Source organism: Pogoniulus pusillus, chromosome 33 (genome assembly GCF_015220805.1).
Source record: "Pogoniulus pusillus isolate bPogPus1 chromosome 33, bPogPus1.pri, whole genome shotgun sequence".
Classification (NCBI taxonomy): Eukaryota; Metazoa; Chordata; class Aves; order Piciformes; family Lybiidae; genus Pogoniulus; species Pogoniulus pusillus.
The window spans coordinates 198921-220450 of record NC_087296.1 but is presented as its reverse complement, the minus strand read 5'-3'; the positions used below and the strand labels follow the sequence as shown (position 1 = coordinate 220450).

Genomic DNA, 21530 nt, shown 5'->3' with positions numbered 1-21530 from the left:
ATGCAATGGCACCAATGCAACAAGACACAATCTGCACTAGAACCACAAATTCTCAAAGACTCTCTAGAACATGGGCAGTTTAGCAGCAACTTCCTCCAAATTCATGGACAGATGTCCAGAAGAGATTACACAGGAAAGCCAGTGAATAAAACTGCCAGCAGTTTTCAGTTTGGAGTAAGACACTTGCAGGACGTCAGGGACGGTTAACAACGCTGTTGATAGCACTGATCTTGAGGTCTGTGTCTTTAATGTCTACAACTAGCGAGATGAATGAGGGCAGTTTGTACCTTCCCAGCTCTGACTACTACTGGCTGAAGATTCAGCAGGACAGCAGGTAGCTGCTGATTTTGGTTCTGGGTTCGTGGCCTAGCCAACACTCTGGAGAGAAACGGAGTTTTTGTTTTAAGCAGCATTAGTCCTGAAGCCAGGCACCAGTTCCCTGGCAAGCCCTTCCCCGACGCGGTCGTGCAAACAAAGCTAACAAACGCTGGGAAGTGACTTCTCAGTTCCTGGTGCTGAGGTTGACTGGAAAACTTCAACAGGCTTACACAGAACCTGCTTCCTTCTTTGTGCTCCCCTACAAAATGAAATGCTTCAGCAGCAAATGCTTCTCTATCAGCCACTAAAATACTATTTAACAGTGACTCAAGCGAGGTGACAGTTTGGGGTACTCTCATTTCTGTCATTACTTGTGTACACTATGGCCCTGCAAGTCCTGCTTCCTCACTGCACCACGCTGCAAAATGAAGATCGACTTTACAAGGTCTTTTCAGTATCTGTTACAGATGGAGCAGGCTGAGTCATTCACTGTTCTCCTCAGTTTCAGGTGCCAAGATGCCTCTCAAATTCAGTCAAATAGTGATTTTTCAATTAGTTCTCTTAGAAAAGATTCTGCTCCTGCTTAACATTTCAAATGATCCCTGTGAAAATAACAACAATAACAACATGTTTAAAAATACAGAGGAGGCACACACAGACTTAATTCAGAGTGAAGAAGCAAAAGGTCAGTTCTGCTTCGGCTGAGCCAGTAGAGAGGAAAGAGAAGATGGACAATTAACTCTCTGCCACCGGGATACTTCTGAGACAAAACCAGGCTGTAACTCACTTCAGGCCCAGCGTTCCCTCCAGCTTCACAGGTTACAAGCGAATTGTAGTCACTGTTTTGCACTTAGCATGCTGGCTTTTCCCATGTTGGTAAATACTTTACAGCCAGGGCGTTTCCACATTCCAGAAACACCTTTGCTGCACACCTCAGACTGCCTGAGACCAAAGCGCATTCAAATGAAACGTCCCTGCGCTTCTGCATGAAAGGCAAAAGCAGAGCTCTGCCTGACGCCTGTGCTCCGGTTCCCTCTCGCCAGAGCTGCCAGGCTCCTCTTTCAGGTCACGTCTTTCACATAAAAGTGCTAAACTAATGCTGCTTAATGACAAATTAATGTCCATGAATAAAAAATACACCTCTAATAGCATGGAGTAATTTGCCATTACAATATCATCATTGGACATGCCCCTGGTTTAATACGATGTATTTAATTCATAACTTAATGAGTGATATATAAAAAGAGAGAGATGAACCCTGCAATTACATTTATGTGAGTCTGTCACCTTATTTGTAAAACCTTAGAGTCATTTACATTCAAATTAGAACAAATGAGTGATTTCACAAAGTGCAATGACAGATGACCACTGCCGCACGACAGAGCTGTATTTCCTGCAGAAACACCAACACTTTCCTATTATTTGTTTAAAATTACAATGCACATTGCCCAGTGTTGTGTGAATAATGACTATTTTACTGATTAGGTCAGAAAACGAACACGTAGGGGAAGGAAATCATTCCCCTGCCGGTGCCCGCGGCCGGCGTGACGGGCTCACAGCGCCACCTGCTGCCCATGCCCGGGCAGGGAGGCTCCGGAGCAGCCTCTGGGCTGCCTCTCCGGCAGTCAGGCCGAGCTGCCGGCTGGGACCGCACCAGAGCTCGGTGCGGCTCCCATCCTGACAGATGGGACTCTGACACCCCAACCGCCTCCTTCCCAAGGACAGGCAAAGGCTGCACACACGTGGGCAGGGGCCCCGAGGGGACACAGAGCAGTGGTATTGACCACATGGTACTAAAACCGAAGGAGAATTTGGCACACGGAGCTCTTGGGGACTCAGCAGCCTGTTTGCAGCTCTGCACAAGTGTCAGAGGAATTGCAGGAGCAGTAACCTGTCGGAGCAGAGGGCGGAGGGCCCAATGGCTACACAGACAGCATAAGAAGGCAGGCTGGGCACAGCAGAGCAGCACAGCTTCTCCCTTCCTATCGCAGACACACACCAAAGCAGCTCTCCCATCCTGACAGAAACTGCAGAGCAGGAAGACAAAACAGCAGCTGCCTCTTCGCAGCCTGTGAGCTCTCCTGTGCCTGCTACAGAGGACCAGCAGCCAGCTGTACAGATCACAGCACATCCACCATCACGTCACAGCTGAACAGCAGCAAGGGGACTAGAGCAAGAATGGGACTCAAAGCTGCTGGGTGTGACATTTCACTCAAAGACGTCAAGATCTGCATCCCTGTGACCTCTCTGCGACAGAGATGAAGCATTCCAACAGTTATTTCTGAGCTTTGCACAAGAACCTTTCTAATGATTGTCAACAGCTGACACAACATGTTCCTTCAGAAAGCCACCTAGCACAGCAACTGCTGGCTACAGAGCACTGGAAATCTGCACAATGAGGACATGCTTCTGTCTGCTTTGCGTTCTTGGCATGAGAACGTCGCTCTGTCCGTCATGGAATAAAGTTGGCATACTCGAGTTTGATGGTGGTGGCTTTGTAAAACAGCACTCCAGCCCTAGGGGAGTGTGCACACCTGCGCCTAGATTACAAACAGTTTAAAAAAGGCAAGTCCTGGCTGCTGGATGACCTTTAGATTATTTTCCCTGCAGTTTAATTTGCTCTATATGAAAAACCCAGGAACTAAAATCCCAACTGTGCTGGGTTTTCCAGCAATACAAAGGTGATGCTCTCAATCTCTACTGTAAGAATTAATTCATCTCTGAAGAAGTGTATGTTGGTTAAAGTCAGGATTGTGTTGTGGGCAGCATTCCAAATGGAGAAGCTGGGTTTAAGAAAACAGCTTTCAAGCTCTGGCCCCACCATGGATGTAAACCACGCACACTGCTTTTAATTGCACAGGCAGATCCATTTGTAGCTTACTCCTCTTAAAAACCAGTTATGTGTTCCAATCCCTGAACATATTCAAACAGCTGAAAGGATGCAGATGGTTAGGTGTTCATGCACCATGGCAGAATGCTGGTTTGCCAGCCTAAACTGACCGTTACAGTAGAAGGTTAAAAGAAAAAGCCTCTCCCCAAGACAATTTGCCTGCTTCAGTTATTAACCAAGAATTATTACAGGAGGTCTTTTTTTATCATTTGTGAATAGATTAATCTAATTTTACCAGGCCTGATGCTGCTCACTGCCTGTTTTTGTATATAAGAATCCAAAACAGACAGCACAGAGGCAGCTCCAAGAAAATTCCAACTGTGGCTGTACAGCACTGCATTTTTCCAGGCTCACTTTGAACACTCACCTCAAATGCTCTTTTCAGGTCACATCAGGCCTTTGCAGAGACACTCTGACCAACACAAGCAGCCGGTGGCAGACACACCCCTAGCAGAGTCCTAGCCACTACAGCGAAGATTCTCAAGGGTAACCAGGTACGGTTATCTTTTAGCAGGGAACTCAAAGCAGCTAAAAGTCATGAGAAAACTAGCATCAAACGTTTAACTTCTCTTGATATAAAAGCACTTGTGATCCCAAAGACATTTTTTAATAGTCAGGGAAACTTTAATGCAATCAGGATCACTGCTCAGGTCTCCTAAACTTGCTGCTTCTGGCTGCTGTGAGGATAGAAATGATTTCCAGCATAGTCAGCTAACACCGCATCTAAAACAAGGCCATACTGAACATGTGGCACTGTCCAACCAATAATCCTAACACAAATGCTGTGCCAGGCTGCCCACTCTTCACAAAACGTGCCTGATCTGGCAGCATGTGCCTAATCCTGCCATGTCCTGCCTCTCAGAAACAAGTGGGCTGCTGTGAACAGCTCTGCATCTTCCAAAGCCTTCTCTCACACCCGTCATCGTATTAGCTCCTGAGTCCTGCTCAGGGTATCTAGAGCTCCATGGAAATCAGACTGCACTTCAGGTAACACAGAAAAATCACTTACCTGTAGGATTTAAAATCTGGACAGTCTTACAACCCAGGTCCCTGAATGCCAGCAATTTGAAAACTGATTGCTAAAGCTATAACCACACAGTGCTGCACTGATGTTGATCAGAAGGAGGAAATGCCATAAACTCCATGTTCTCAGTAGCATTCCCTCCTTATTAATATGCTTTCATTGCTGAAACAATTTGCAGCTTGTGGCTCTCTCTGGTACCAAAATACACAAGCAGCTTGGAAAGAGACAGAGTTTCTAACATCTGCAGTCAGTTACATAACTTAGACATACTTAGGAAACAAACACTTCTATGTGCTCAATAAATCTTTTAAAGCATTTATTCTCTTGCATAGGGAAGAAGTCATCATGTACTCTTCAGGAAAAAACCCAACATTAGAAGCTTTAAAGTGCAAGACAGGTCATCACAACACAGTACCTGGCACCATGTCTATAATTCATGCAAGAAGTCCCTTCTCAAGTCTCCATCGTATTTGACACTTTCAACTAACTTTTCCTTGCTCTCTCCAATGTCAATAGCAAGACAGTTATGGTCCACTCAGACACTAAAGGCTGAAACTTTTAAAAGGCAAACAAGATATTCAGCCAACCCATTCCCCCTGTATTTCAAAGTCTACCTGTTGGCTGTAGATTTCTCCTGAAATCCAGCTAGGTCACAGCAGGTGTTGTGCTGGTCCACTCCTACTGAAATCAGGCTTGACACCAGAGTTTACTGAACAGAAATGGCTGATAAGCAGGCAGAGGAGCCTCACCTGAATCAGATAGTGAGAACATAAGCTAAGAAGCTCCAGCAGCTGCAAATGACTCCCAGCTGCCAGGACATCCTGTATCACCCCTGGTTCCAAAAGGATCTATAAAGAAGAAGATGGAAAGTTAGTAATGCAGATTCAGAGTCCCTGCAGAAAGTGCGTTGTTATTTCAGACATTTCAGTTAAGGTCAGGAACAATGAAGTACAATTATGCAGACAGAGAAGCCTTTGGCAGCACAGGGACAGAGTTTTTTTAAGTCCACTTGAATTGTCCAAGGGATTTCCAAGTGAGAGTTTCCTGTGAGAGTTCATAAGACACATTATCCTCTAAATCCTTTGAAACTAATTGCATGTTGCTTATTTCAAAAGGAGGGTTCTCCAACGAGTGGAGCTGCCTTTTGTTATCTCTGGGCCTGGCTGCTTCCACGGGTGGTGGACTGGGCTACCAGAGCCAACTCTCCAGGGCTGCCTTTATTCATGCTTGTGAAAACCACAGGGGCTAGGAACACCCTTCCCATCCTGCACAGCACTGCTGCAGGACTGTCCTAATCGCGTCCTCCGTTCCACACAGCAAAGCTGCAAAGGCGCAGAGCAAGCATTGCTGCTGGAGAAGTGCCAGGAGGGCTCAGAAACCAGGACTGATTATCCTGTCACTTGCTCACGCAAAACTCCTCATTTCAATTATAATCACGCACAGGCAGCAGCCAGGATAATTGGGCCTCAGCCCCTGCTCTGCTGTCTTGGGGTCAGCTTGTTAGAACATCCCTTTCAGGACATAAAAAGGTCTTTGGGAAACAGACACTGGTCAGCTTCTTATCAGCAACCACATTTCAATCTACCCAAATGAATATTGCTGAACACAAATGGTGGAGCAGCCAGCAAAAGCTCAGAAATGCAGGATAAATGTTAGTTTTTCGAAGACTCAGTTTATTCAGTCTCAGCCTCGCTGCATTTCCCCTGGCAGCTTTGGTTTCACACCACATGAGGTCAGTCTCTCACTGCTCCACAGGGAAGTAAAGCTTTTTTGTGGTTTTTTTTCTGCTGCCCACACAATTTAGTTTTATCTCACAGCATCATTTATGTGTCTCAAATGCAGTGGAAGAAGGAGGATGGCAAACAAAAGGAAAGACCCATATGGACCCCTTGCAGTTAAACTGGGTTTGAGTGAAATGAAAATGACATTCCTTGCATTTCTTCAAGGAAAACCACACATCATCTGCAGCAGAATGGATTCGTGAGGAAAAGGGGAGTGGGGATTCATTCTTGTTTGTATCCAGATGTCATTGCTGTTGAGTTCTGTCAGTGTGTGATAGGCTTAAAGCCAATCCCCACATGCACTCACAGCTGGTTTTAAGTGAACATATATGTAGTTTGCATACTGGATCGAGTTCTTTATGGAGCCAGGACAGCACGTGAGGATCTTAAAGCAAATGAGAATCAGGCCCAGCACTATCTGAGGGCTTGGCTACTGCCAATGAGGCTGCTGTGCATGACAAGAGCTGCTTCAGATGGAAAGCTGGAGAGGATTTCAGTTACAGAAATATCTCCGGGAGGTGTACTGTTAGAAAACGAGCAGCACTGCTGAGTATATTCAAGTGAGAACTCCAGATCAGGCTGGCAAAATGATCTGGGTTAGACCTTGCAGTGTTTGGATTCAGACTCCAGTTACAGTGAGGAAGTTGTCTTCTGCTGTCATATTACTCACTAAGTGTCAGCCACTAGCTTAGCATTGCTGAAGAGACCCAGAACCCTAAGCAGATTACTACCTTGTAGGCACAAAGCATATTTCACTGTGATAATGTTGCTGTATTTTAAAGCTACAGCAATCCATTCATGGGATGTGCCAGCAGCACCATCTTGCAGCCTTCCTACACCATGCAAGACTTCTTCTGCGGAGGTAACATATTCACCTTTCTGTTTCCCAAACTGAGAACCTCCTCCTACTCTTCCAGGGCATTCCACCCCACTACAGCCAACACACCAGAATTGTATGGCCATAGCCAAGAGGGAATCAATGGACAAAAGAGAGGGAGAAGGAAACTCCTTTAACTATCCTTCTAAATGAGGAAACTTACAGCCTGAGAGAGAAGACAAAGTCTAGATTAACTATCACCTCTGTGGCGTCTCAAGAGGTTTTTATCTGGAAAGAAAACTTTGATTGTTTGATTTATTCCCTGCATATTGCAGGCTATTAAAAGTGTCTGGGTGAAATATAGAGACACTAAACTCTTTATGCTTAGACAAAGATGGAGAGATTGAGGACAATTCTGCCACCTTCATTCCATCTACTCATTTATATGCCTGTATTTCCTTCTAATTGCCACACAGCTGTTTGTGAGGCCATGAAATAAGTGAAGTGGTGGCACCATTCACATGAAAAATAAACCAGCATTATCATAAACAGTAAGGAAACAAGTAATGCCATGGCAGAAAAATCTAGAAAGGAAAACACAGGAAATGTAGCACAGAGAGCTACAAGAATGAAAGCATCGCAAGATTTCTGCCAGTCTGATACAAAAGAAAATTCCTTTTAGGTTCCACTTACAGTGATCAGCATTTCAAATGAGACAGCATGTACTGAAGGTACCAGTTGTTTTTCCCCTCTGGAGACCATGCTGTGTGCTTCAGAGCAATCAACCCCCCTAACTTTTCTTTTAGAGCCATTTAGGCTGCATTTGACTCTCAGCCAGTCACCACTCCTGCCTGCCTCCCTGCTCGCTCCCGAGCACCGTGCACATGATGCTGCTTCAAAACCCTTTCCCTGTGAGCAGGAAAGGAACCTTCCAGTCTCCTGCAGGCAACAACCCCAGGCCCTGACACACCAAGTCTGGATTTTGTACCAAGTCCTATCAAGTGTCTCATTAGCCAGCACCAGAAGGAATCCTGACTGGCACTTCTCTGATACATCTAACAAAATTGTCCACAAAACACAAGGAAACTCTGTGCTGCCTGCTGTGAACTGCAGAAACTGGCACATCTCAAGCTGGAAAGGCACTTCCAAGGATCATTGGACAACTTAATTTCTATTATCACAGAAACAAAACAGGGCTTAGGCAGGAGGACCTGGTGCCAAGCCTTTGCCAGCTGCCAGCTTGCTGTGTCATCTTTGTAAAGGTATTTTCTCCCCAAATAATTTCCTGACTGTGATGCAATGAAGGATGAGCAGGGACTGCTTGCCTTTGTAATGTGTTTTGAAGTCCTCAAATAAAACTCTATCTAAATGCCAAATACTTCTGTCACTATAGACCAAAGACATGTGATAGAACCAAGTTACGAAGGAGCTCCAAGCCAGGAAGCTTCTCACAGCACACACAGGACTCCACCCATGGATTTGTATGTCTGTTGAATTAAGATCTTAACCATCTGCTGTGAGTCCCAGTGCTGCTGCATGATTCCCCTTCTCAGACCTGCAAAGCAATGCCCAGCAGCTGATGCAAGTGAGGGCATCACTTGGATTTTACACATGTAAAAATATGTAGGTGATGTCCTTTGCTGGACCTAAACTTCAGGAGGAGCACAATAGCCTCACCTAAAACAAGAAGCCCCAGAATTCCATTTCAAGCCACTCACTCAGCCCTACATGCACTTGCAGCTCATAAGAGCCTGCTTTTAGCACTGAACCTTTTCAGATGCCCAAAAGTTTTCTCTTGATCAAACAGAGCTTTTCTTGTAATGATGACAGTACCACCCAGCCACACTAGCCCATTTAGGGGCTATCCTATTCCTCCAGATAAGATTCTCTCTTTGGTAGCAGAAGAACCTAAAAGCATAAAAACCAGCCAAACACAGCAGTAATGGATTCATTCAATTGCAATGATGGTATTAGTTAACCTTAATCTTTTCTTCTGTTGAACAATCGATTTTCTCTTAAACACAAAATACTTCCAGCAACAGTTACATTAAGGCACTGCCTGCCCAAGGAGTCAGGGAGATGAAGTTTGTGTTTGATGCTCAAAGTGAAAGAGGCAAGGATGGCAAAGATTCATCTCAGATGGCACTGCCACGCCAAAGACATGTTGCTGCCTTTGAAAAGCTGCCGGCGTCCAGCGCTGCCAGCATGCAGTGCCCAGCACTGCCGCCAGGCGTCCTCAAGATCTTGTGGACAGAAGCCCCTCTGGGTTCACTGCAATGGGATGCAAGTTGGGCAAAACAGAGTGAAGAGAGGAAAGCTGACAAGAAATACTTCTCTCGTTAGATATGAATACCTTAGGACTGTCCCTAAATGATTGTCAGTTCCACGTAGATATCTAAAGGAACAGCAAATGTTTGGGCTAACATTTTGAACAAACGTGATAAAAAAACACAACCAGAAGCTGCCCACACCAGCTCGCAGTCTGTGGCTTTCCCTTTGATTATGCCCTGATGCCTACATTTTCAAAGAGACCTAAGGCTGTAACTGTCACGAGTGACTTTTGGGTCACTGAGCAATGTCTCGTGTGGTTGTTTTTTAAACTCAGGAAGTCTGCAGGTCCAGGCTAAAGCCAGCTCTCCTCACAGCGCTCTGGTGCAAGCAGGCACCAAGCCAGGTGTTTATTAAGAGGCTCTGAGGATTACTCTCCCTCACTCCTTGAAACCCTCACCTAGGTTCTGCCAGCCAGAGCCAGCACAAGCCATGCTCAGAACAGACAAATCCAGTGCCAGGAGAGAGTTTCAAGGGCCAAAGGAAAATTTGACACTGCTCATCCTCAGATCTGCATACCACTGGGTTATGCTTCTCTGAGAAAACTCCTGCACTTGCTGTACCTGACAGATCTGCCTCACAACCATCTCTGTACCTGAGCAACCACACGCACATGCACCACATCTAACTCATGAGGCACAACCCATCTGTTCAAAGCAGGTTATACCTGAAAGATGACAGACTCAAGAGTCTGCAAGATCAAGGGCAGAGGACACACTATTTACCAGGGAAATGAGAACACTGTGCTGGGAGCAATGCGTGGAGGATTGTTGGCTTGCAGAAAAGCCAAATCCATCCTTTCCAGGTTCTCAACGTACTTTGCACAGCTTTACTGGACTGAATTTCACTGAAAGGTAGGGGAGTGAACCTGTGTTCACAGCAGATTATACAGGTCAGAGAGGTATCAGCTACAACCCATCTTCTCTAAAGATCCTTCCATTCTATTCTCTCTCCAGTGACCAGCCAGCAGTTTCACATGGCCAAGATGACACAAGTGCTCATTCAGCATGCAGAATCAACTCCTTCTGAGCTCCCAAGAACAGCCAGGCCACCATAAAAAGGGATGCAAGTCCTACATGGTTCACTACCATTAACAAGGCACATAAACAGTGCTTTTATCAGACAACTCCTCTAAAGAAGCCAATGAAGAACAACAACAAAAAAAACACACCACAGCAATGTATGAGAAGATCTGTTACTTCAGAACTTCACTGCCATCTACTAGACAGTGCCCAAGAGAAACAACTGCTTTTAGCTTTCATCCAGGTCACTTAATTGGAAAGGCTGTACAGTACCTGTCCAGTATAGGCGAAGTCCAGAGCTTGCTTTAAACCAAGGCTTGTGACACCATGCAAATTCACTTCATCAGCTTCACTTTCAACCATGCAGAGACTGAACATTGCCTATGGAAAGAAATTTCATTCACCATGAAAAATAATGGCCAGTGAAATCCAGGAAGAAGAGGATTGATTTTTCCATTATCACTAACTTTGTTTTCCCTTAGATAAGAATAGCAGCAGACTTGAGTTATGACAAGATCTAGAGCAAGTTTTCAATGCTACTACTACAGCGACCAACCTCCAGATGAGTCCTTCTGTCAATGAGGAAATGCAAAACCTCATTCCAGAAAAACTGAAACAATTCTATGATCCATATAAGCACTTCTCAACTAAGTAATTTGGGTGAAACCAACAGGAACAGTCATACCACAATGTCTTAGTAACAGAGAGAAAAGAACTGAACTCGGGAATAGCAAATCTACACAAGCACCACTAGAAACAATACTTGTGTAGAGCATCATTAGAAATGGGGAGGAAGAGCGAGCCACGTGCAATTACTTGAGTGTGGGCAGCACAGCACTCAAGTTCCTGAATCTGGAAGCATGAATGTGCAGGCACGTAAAATTACAGCCTCCTCTGGTCTGCCACTGCCTCACTTTCTCTACTCTATCTGATCTTGCCCTATCAGTCTCATCTTCTATTCTTGGTCCCTCTCCCACACTTTTTAACAAGTACACAACACACAGTCTTTAGACATCAAACTGTGATCTGAGCAGTGCTACCATCTGTCACTGCTAAAGACAATCCAAACTTCGCCCCAGCAGGCTTCATGCCAGACCTAGTGCCTGGAAGGAGATGTCCCCCACAATTCTCTTTCTTACGAGCTGATGTCTCCCTCAAGACCTCTGTGAGTGGGCAGTACAAATTGCAAGCGTGTCAACTAAAGATCCCTTCTGTAATGAACACGCTAGTGAGAGGACTTCTGTGTCCTTCTGATGCCTTTAGATTTCCAGGTCTTGTTCCACTGTCAGATTGCTTATTGAGCCCACACCCTGGGAACTAAGGTGCCTGTTTAAACCAGGCTGCTTCTGATGATTCCTCCAGAGAAGGAAACACAATTCACCTGCTGTTCTGTGACAACTGCTCCAATATTCCTGTTGCAACGTTCTGCCACAGATGCACATTCCTGGAACTCCAGTTGAGCTCTAGGATGTTTAAGACTTAGCAGCAGACAGCAAGCACAATGATACAGTTCTGGGATACTTTAGAACCTCCTCCACTGAACCTTGCATTCACATGATTGATGTTCATGGGGTTTCAGCAAGGTCAAGCTTGTTCTGCACAACACCATGCACATCTCTGGGTCCATCTCCCCTAGCCCACCCTGGCCCCTCTCATCCTGGAGCAACTCCAACTTTGGCAGATGCTGCTCTAGAGCCTGTCTCTACCTTCAGATGCTCCTGTGGGTCAAGGAGTGAAGAGGCACCCTTGTAGCTCCTTTCACTGCTCACACTCGAAGGGATGGACACCAGGATGTCCAAACAAGCCAACAGCCAGCTAAGCTCAATGCACATGAGCCTTCTCATCCCCAAGTCAGCACTGAGCTTTCTCTTAAAAACCCATTCCTACTTTTCCCAGTAATGAGCAACTATGCTGTAATTATCAACTCTATTATTGTAATTATCAACCATGGTGTAAGCACTCTGGGCAAACATGGCATAAAATCCTTACCAGTCTAACCACGAATCAAATCCCAGTAATGCCACCCTGCCCAGCCCCTTATCACTGGGGCTGATCTCTGGAGGAAATCAATTCAAATGCACCAACCAACCTGCTTGGGAGTCACATCAGTTATTTAACTTTTTCCCATCCAGTTCATAAATATGTCTGAAGAAAGCAGGCCCTTTCACTAACTGCTGTGTGCAGCTCAGGCTCACCTCCCACAGTATATGCTTCTTCATCTATACTCATCTGTTCCACAACTTTCTCTTTACAGGGAATTGATCATACTGCTCACCCCCTCAGCCAGAAAAATCTATGAAGGCAATAAACACTGCAGAGGTGTTGGAGCAGCTTCCTGCACTGCTCAGGATGTCATACCCCATGTAAATTGAAGCCCATGAGAAATCCTACTAGTGTGGAACGGGTCAGTCGTGCATTCCTTCAGATTTGTGACCCTCCATACCAGCTGCACAAGATGTGATCCAGAGGCTCATTAGGTGATTCTCCTGAAAAAGCTGCGTATGTCCAGAGAACATCAACCACTCCAAACCGAGCCTGCAGCAATGAAATCTGCCTAAATTTGGGGTTTAAGCATTTGTCCTGGAGCTAAAATGAGTCCTGTAAAATGAAAAGGTCATGAAAGGCATCCATGAATGATAATTCATGGATTAAGGAAATTAGAAGAAAGGAAAGAAAAACTAACAGACAGACTGAGCCAGACAATGTGAAGGCTGTGAGCAAAGCAAACTCCACTGGTGTTTTCTTTCACGCATCAGCCCCTGGAGCTTACACAGCAGTGACAGACGCGATGCACTTGCTGCCTTGCACTGCCAGTACAAGAAGATGTCACTTCCCTGCATCTTTAGAATTAAGCAATTAAAATGGAAGAGCTACCCTGCTGTTTAGAGGAGCTAAGGGTGTGATCTTTTTTCCTGTTTGCATGCTGCACATTTTTTGTGAGTAGCTTGGCAAGATCAAAGCCACTTTCTTGGTTGTGAGGAGACCCAGGATCTTCACTCCCAGTCAGAATTACAAACAATAAAAGCATTTGTTGCTAACAAGTGACATTTCTGGCTGAACCCTCACCGAACCTCAGGCATGTTTTGATAGTTAGAATTTTATAGTCAGTGTAGTGTGTCTTCCCCAAATTTCTGCTTAGCTTCACAAACGTAATTTAAGACAGTAGGAAAAAGGACAGCTGGTAGCATACTGCTCCTAATGGATTGCTGCATCACCACTAGAGTCAAAAGCAGGCTAAGCTGTGCTGTAGGAAAACATCATTCCACAATTTTCATGTGCAAGCCCACATCAGAATACAATTAATTGACAGTGAACTACTACAGCTACAGTAGCCTTATTAGTTTTGATATTTCAAAATGAGTGAGTCACCACAGGTGGTCCTGTATGCCAACACTGCTGTTTTCCTTATGGCAGAAAAGCAAGAAAGTTGCCTTGTAAGGACAGTGGTGTGCTAAGCACTGCCCGAGCATGCAGCAAGGCACCACCCACGCTCACAACAGGCACTCTGAGGCAGCCTGGCCTGTCAGAGTACAGAGGAAGTACCATAACTAAAGCCATATTTGTTTCCAGCATCTCCAGTCAAGCACAGAACAGTATGAGTCATACTTGCAAATTTTGGCTTAAATTGGGGTAATGCTTCCCAGGGAAGGCATCAGCCCATTGTTCACAGCCTTTGATGATTTTAGCAAGTGATATCGAAAGCAAGCCCAAAATAAAACTGGAATAAATGTCAGTCAGCTCCTGAGCTAGCACTTGAGCTACCACAACATGTTTCGTTCAGGGAGGCAAAGCTTCTTGCAATTTCTTTCTGCAGGAAGAACCACAATCAAAATGTTCACACCTCTAAGAGGCTGATTTTTCCAAAGCAGCTTCCTAGAGGGCCGGCCATCGGGACAAGTTCTCCACCTCAGTGCACATGGGCTATGGTCAGTTTTACAGCAAGGCTTCATCTAACAGAACGGGAATAACAACCACAGATGTGATAATTAGCATCTTAAAAAGCCACTAGGCACTGGCAGCCAAATGCTCTAACCAACAGTAACTACGACTTCCGTCTGTTCTGCAGCATAACTGTCAAACCACCCTTGTTCTGTCAGCAGCCTAACACTGACACTGGACACGGCCTATTTTATGAAGATCTGGACTGGATACCTGTCATATCTGCCCCATTTATGAGGGCAGGAACCAGATACCCTTCACATCTTTTAAACCAACCCTATCTTCCACCATGACTGTAAATTCTGCTTTCCAGTAAGACTACAGCACAGTTTTGCTCAAGAAGTACCCTGAAGTGCCACAGCAATGTTTACTGCTGTACACATCGCTGCACAAACTGCTTACAGGCATTAGCGTACAGAAAAGCCAAAGAATAAAACCAGTTCACTGACCATTTTATTTTGGGGTTCTGCATCCTTCTCCTGATAATGCCTACAAAAGCAATTAAACATACCCAAAGGGATAACTCACAACCAGACACTGCGTGTCCACCATCCAGCGGTGGCAGAAGTGCACTTGATTCCTCTACACACGATAAGTATTGCAACAGAAAGATACTTACTCTGGCAGCAGAAGGTGCTGAAAAGTCTGAAACAAGCAAGCACTCAGCAATGCTGCATGAACAGGAAACAGCTCTGCTGACAAGGAGGAAGGCAGCACAGAAACACCCTGAGAAGGAACTGCGCAAGAATCAGCTGGGACAGTTTAAGTTCAAAGTCTGTGTGCAGAATAAGAAGCTGCCTAGCTCCTTTCGGGGAAGAAAGAAATGAGACATGCTCACTGTGGAAAAAAATGAGATCCTGACTGGCATCATAAAACTGATTCCAGTTAGTTGATACAATTTTGTTCATCCAGATTACATAGAAAACCTGCATCTTTTTGAGGAAGATCAAAGTCCTGTGACTATAAACCCACTCAAAGGAAAAATACAGCAGAAGGAACTATTCTGTCTGGAAAACCAGTGCATTTCACACAAGAAAATCTTGGGGTTACATAATCACCTGCCAACACTGTAAATGCCTCCTAATGAAGTCATGCAGTAACATTTCATCTTGCTCCCAGAGGGGGAAAAAGAGAAAGAATCTTCTAATGGAAACGACTGAGCACACACTCACGGGCCCAGCTGCCTGCCTCACTACAGCAGACCCACACAAAGCGCAGCCCAGCATGCCACATGGAGAAACTGGTCTGAAAAGCTGCTTGTGGTTTAAAGTGGAGTTTATCAAAATATCTCTGCTTCCTGCTTGTTAGCATGAGTCTTCAAGGATGTGGAGACAACTACTGTATTCCTCAGCTCCTTTGGAAAGAAGAGGTCCTTCAGGAGATCCTGAACACAAACCAAACCAAACCCTCTAATTTTCAAGTGTCTAATCTTGCAGTTAGACTGCATTAAAAATCCAGTTACTCTGTCCAATTTCCTAAGGGATTTTGTTCTTAAAGAAAACACCAGCACATGTTGGTGTACAGGTGTAGCAACCTCCCAAATCAGGTGTGATGTTTAGGATTTAATGCCAACATTTGGGCACAGCTGGAGCTGCAAGACTACCTACACCCGCGGGAAGAAGGAAAGGCAGCAGCTCAGAAGGCTGTCCCTTTGGATTTTGCTGAAGCTCAGGTTTCCAGCATGTCTTGGAGAAGCAAATGAAGATTTAACTCTGGACTATAACCTCAAAAAAAAAAAAACCAAACCTTGGTAAGACAGCCTCAGTTTGACCTTCTCCACTCTTCCACATATAATGGCTCAGATTCCCTCAGCCTGTAAGGTGACACAAACCCTCCTAAAGCCTGAACAAACTTCCCTTTGCACGAAGAGAAAGAAAGCAGTGTCAGTTTGGAAAAAACAAGAATGCTGCCCACCTGACTTGTTCTAATCAAGCAAACACAGCAATGTCAGAAGCAGCCCCATCTAAATCAAAGCACAGGACAGAAAGAAGAGGTCTTCACAGAAAGCAAACATCCAGTCTCTTTACAGGCTGTTGATCAACAGTGGCAAGAAAGAATATAACCAAAGCCATGCTGACTGCTGCTGCCAGACCCTGTGCAGAACATCATGTTTCTGGAGCAGTCTGGGACTTCACAGACTTCTGGCTTCACAGACCTCCAGACATAGCTGAAGATAGCCTGGTGCATTAGTCACATGAGTCATAGAAATCAGAAGCTGCAGTAGCTAAGTTCTTTGTGTCACACTGTGCTGTCATTTCAGTTCTAGGCAAGGCAGCTCCAACATCTGATGCTCCCAGAAGCCCCTGACTGCAGTCCTGTGCTTACAGCTCACAAAAACTACTGAGAAGTTTGTTTTCTATGGCAAAGACTTCAGGGCTAGAGAATCTGCAAGGTTTATCCAACAATTCCTCCCAAGAAAATCCAGGGAAAACTGTGGGCAGAAACAACCCTACACACTATTAACAGCTACATTTGAAGAATGTGGGTCTAGTCTTTAGGAGCAGTGGAGAGAGATCTGAGACTTCTAGATGGCCATTTGTGTCATTCGACAAAAATCTTCCACCCTCTTTCATCACCCTCTGGAAATAGCCATTTCTGCTCACTGAATGTGCAATAATCCTGAATCTTCTGTAGGCTCCCATGTGCAGCTTGTTCAGTATGGTATCTACAGCTGTACCTCTGCTCTCTACCGGGGTCCTTTTGAATCGTTATAATAATAAAAGAAAAAGTAAAACCTTTGGGCTTACTCGGAAGTAGTCACTGCAGGCTGCCAGGACTGCCTTGTGAGCCTGGAACTTCTGCTCCTCAGCAACCAGGGTGATGTCACACAGAATGCCATCGCTCCTCTGCTGGTTCAGGGCTGCCAGGACAGCATCGTTGTGGGAGCTGGACTGACACAGCCTCTGTCCTGTCAGCATTTCCTGGACGCTGAGAGGAGAAAGGGGAAAGATCTTAAGATCTTGCCCAACAAATGAAGGAAACATGCAGATCGTCAGAAACACACAACAGCTTTTTCTAAGACAAGAGAACAGTTATCACAAGCCCTGCCAGGCAAAAACCTTTCTGTGGTACAGACATGGGAAGAAAAACTCAGAAGGACAAAGTGTTATGAAACCAGATTGCATACCTGACTTTGAAACCCTTAGCTGCTCTGATTTTCATGGGCTGCACTGGAAGCCAGTTGGACTCACAGGATTAACCCAGAGTAATTTTAGGGTGAAGGCAGAAGAGCAAAGGTGAATGGCCCGGGTTAATGAGCAGCAGAAAACTTGTAAGGAGTTCAGACTGATGCCTTAGTGGAAAGGAGCAAAAGGAGCATGGATGGATGGATGGATGGATGGATGGATGGATGGATGGAACTAGTCCTGCTAGAAGAATAAAAAGCACAGTCTTAGGTAGCCTGCTTAAGTGTCACACTGCATCACTGAATGTTTTCAGACCATTTCAGGTCATCCACACCTACAAAGTGCTGGAGGATTTTTATTTGTGTGATCTGTGTTGTGAGGAGCAGGATGTTTACAACTCCCTTTGCTACATCAAGAGGAGGAGACAATGAAACAGAAACAAATGAAGTCTGCAAATCCTCTGGCACGAAACAACTGCTTCTTTGGAATCTGAGAGACTACTCCAATTTATGCTGATCTAAGTCTCTAGAGAAGGCTTCCACAGTCACAGCTTCCAAGTGTAAATAGAGGTATAAAGAAGAGCACATCACAAGAGATTGTGGGACCCACACCAATCTCAGGCATGCTTCTCTTTGCTAGAGCTAAGTGACAGCAAGATAGCAATATTTTACAGGCTATAACGTGGGTATGCATTAAATAACATCAATTACTAATGAAAAAAATATCAATTTCACTTTTCTACTCTCTGTTGACTGATGCTTTGGCAAACATCATCCTAAACGTGAATGCCTTCAGACACATGCTCCCAAGTACTGTACCTCAGGCACCTCTCAGATGGCATCTTTCAGTTTTCTCTTCCAAGTATGAAAGCTCACAGTCCTGGAGAGAAAGCAGCGTGCATTGCAGCTGGAAAGAAAGAGAACACTGACATTCAGAGCATGCACAGCCCCAGCCCTGAAGATCGATACTTTCAGGATGTGCAATTCAAAAGCAACATTCTTCAACTCTGCTGCAGAAGGGCACACATATAGCTAAGGCATTTTATTTACTACATTGAGTATGGCTTGCAAGTGGCCTCTCCTCTAGTCTTTTCTAGCAATTCTCACCCCACCGTCTGAGGTTCCTGCATCCTCTGCCCTGGAGGCACATCTCCTGCAGAGCAGAACTTGATGAGTTAGTGGTGCAAGCCTAAAGGCTAAGCATGCACAGGGGTTACCTGATCAGGGTATGCTGCACACATCCCCATCACCTCCACAGCCTACTAGTGGCTGGAACAGGTTTCCAAAGCCAAACTTTGCACTTTTCAGTAACGAAAGGAGAGACTCAACAGTCAGCTCAAAGTGGCAGACATAAACATTGTAACAAAGTCCACAAGTGGCCCGACTCTCTTGCTACAGCCACCTATACAGAATACCCAGAACCACTGCACCACTACACCAGCCATGCTTTTTTCACACGTGACTGAAACCAAGGAATACTTTATTTGCTTGAAAACACATAAAAATAGTAAGCAAAGCAGAAGGGATTGGTGGAAGGTGGACAGCCTTGCATAACTCGGGTGATCACTACACCCTCCTGAGGGTTATGAGCTGCTGGCGTTCCCAGGGAATGAGCATTTCAACTTTAGTAAAGCATGGAGTTCGTGCAAAGTCTCTCTGGGACCTACAAGAGTCCTTCAACTTCCTCCACAAAAGAGCATGCCTGAAGTTTAAAAGAAGATGGATGAGTCCAGCAGCCAACCTGCACCTTCCAGGAATGACCTCAGAACGCCCTGCGGCGCCAGGACCCTGGCCAGACTGCGGCAAGTCTCCGTCCCCATTACAGCAGCACCACATCCTCGCTGCCTGGTCAGGGGGTTCTTCCAGCACCCAGAATAAATCACAGTAAACCAGCCTGAACATGCCAGTTTGGCCAGCTGGCACCTCTCCAAACAACAGGTTGCTGGCCTCCGTGTTTCTATTTGGTCAGCTCCTTCCAGTATGCCCCAACTGAAAGGCAGTCAGCACTGACCTGCCTACCAGCATTGCACCAGCAGCAAAGTTTTCACAGGCATCAAGGATCCAAAGGAAACCTTGAGCACTTTTTCACTGCTGTGTGGACAATATCACAAACGTGCAGGAACAGCCAAACTTCTACAAACTCCTAACACAAAAACCATCCTAGGCATCCATTTTCCTCTAGCAATTAGGTTTTGTCTTTCATGAACATCTGGAAATGGGAGGGGATGCAGGGAGTGTGTTTAGAAGAGATGTGGGCCAGTTACTAATCAGTTTGTGAAAGAACATCAAAGATTTCCAGCATGCCACCAGAGCTGCTTTGCCAGCACACACACTGCTGACTTCAACCATGCTTTGTACAACACTTCCATTTCCAGCCAGATCAGGAAAAACAATCTGACATTTAAATCAAACACTGAAGGACAGAATCTAGGGTGTGCAAAGTCTGAATTTAGAACTTGCACCACTGTATCTTCTAAACTGCATCAAACTTCTGTATCCCTTTAGGGCTCTCAGCAGATCTGAACTGTATTCTTTCTACTCCCAGCTTTCACTAACCCACCCAGAAGTTCATTCAGAAGCACTGTACACATCGTGGTTACAGCTCAACAAAGTACTAAGCCTATCTCCTTCTGGAGAATGTAGCTGGTTTCCCTAGCTACAATCCCTCACCCACTACCCCACAAGGGATGGCTTCTCCCAGCCCTCCACCCTGCCCTACGCTGCCGTCTGCAGATCAGAAAACTGCTGTGGAGAACAAGCAGCATTTCCATCAGATGCCCCCCACTTCAGTTCTTCCATTTACTCCTGTGACACGTTCACAGAGCCACTGCCACCTCTGCAACCTTAACCAGCCAAGCTGGAAAACAGCAGAGACAGGCCTGGTCTGGCATGGGAAAAGCCCCAAGGAGGAATGCAGAGGGCGTCTGTGCACCTCCTGGCCAAAAGTGCAGAAGAGCTTCACTACACCCAGCTGGGCTGTACAAAGTAGCTGGACAGGAGATGCAAAATCTCTGCATTACACAGAGGGCTCCTCATTTAAATCCTGGATGGTTTGCTGAGGTTTTTTGGTAGTGGGAAGGAATTTGCATCAGACAACTCATTTAACTAGATCCTATGCAGCTAATTGCCTTCACTGTGCACTCCAAGATCACAGGATCACAGGATGTTAGGGGTTGGAAGGGACCTCTGGGAGGACTTCTGGACTCTATCACAACAATTTAAGGCTTTCTTTTACTCCAGTTACTTTTTTCATTAGTTTAGACTCCCAGCCTCTAACCCACACAGAAGCTACCTATGCTGCCTCTTTACCTGGCCCACAGCAAATGACAGGATTCAAATAGATCAGTGCCAGCACATCTCTAGAAGAATCAGTGGGTTGGAATCACCACTAAAAGCAGCTGACCTGAATCTAAACCTGGCACAGACTGATTTAGGAAGGAAAACGGCAACTCCACCACTAAAGTCTTGTGGCAATCAAAGGTAAGCCATGGCCAGAAAATAAACACATTTTAAGGTAAAGAAAAGCCAACATAAAGCAGTCATAGTGGTTTACCTCTCTATCATCAAATTGATTTCTTGGAATCAAACTGCAGCTGCAGCTTTCCTTTCAAAATGAGCTGAGAGTCTCTGCTTCTCCTCCACCCCCAGACACCAACACACTGAGTGTAGGGAACAAGTGTAGCCCTGCAGCCAGATGGCCTGAGTCACTGTGACCAAAGTGCTGCCTTCAGCTTTGGCCAGGTTCGGTCGTCTACCTGGCAACACCACGGTCAGCTCTGCAGTTGTTCTCTAGTAAATAACGGGGAAGTAGTTTGGGAAGATCTCTGCCTGGAGCACTAGGGCTCTTAGCTCTGACAGTGCTGCCGTCGGTAAGCAGGCAGGAGCTGTGGCATCACCAGGAGCCCTGCAACGTGCTCACATGCAACCCTCAGCTACAGTTTTAAACCAAATGCAGGCTTTTAGCTCTGTATTTGTACTGACTCTGAGGTAACCAAAAAAGGCGCCTCCCACGCTTTTCCAGGAGAGAAAGAGCACCAACTGCAAACTGAGAGCTGCTCTGCTCATCCATGTGTCACCTAGCCACCCCTTTGTACAGTAATGTCAGACTGAAAAATGCCAGGAACTCAAAGTCCTGAGAGCAGCTTCACTGCAGTGGGTAACAGTCTCTTTAAGGACCATCAGAGCATCTCTCTTCTACGAAAAGTTCTGTTAGGGGAAAGGTCTCAGCTAACTGATTGCAATGCTCCAGTGGGTAGGAGACGTTCTTGGAAGATTCAAAAGACTTCA

General features: G+C 45.5%; 1 protein-coding gene across 3 annotated transcripts in view; it reads right to left on the bottom strand.

Annotated features, from left to right (window-relative positions):
* KLHL32 (kelch like family member 32) overlaps window positions 1–17422 on the bottom strand; it is a 46789-nt gene extending 29367 nt beyond the window's left edge. For 2 of the 3 annotated variants that reach the window (XM_064170041.1, XM_064170043.1), the window contains exons 1-4: window positions 17247–17422; window positions 16867–17047; window positions 10454–10561; window positions 4982–5080 (exon numbers count right to left, since the gene is read on the bottom strand). In XM_064170041.1, coding sequence (XP_064026111.1) covers window positions 4982–5080; window positions 10454–10561; window positions 16867–17047; window positions 17247–17281 — 423 coding nt within the window. In that variant the 5' untranslated portion in view covers window positions 17282–17422. The remainder of the gene's footprint in view (window positions 1–4981; window positions 5081–10453; window positions 10562–16866; window positions 17048–17246) is intronic. The other variant, XM_064170042.1, reaches the window with a different exon arrangement.
* Window positions 17423–21530: the final 4108 nt, after the last annotated feature.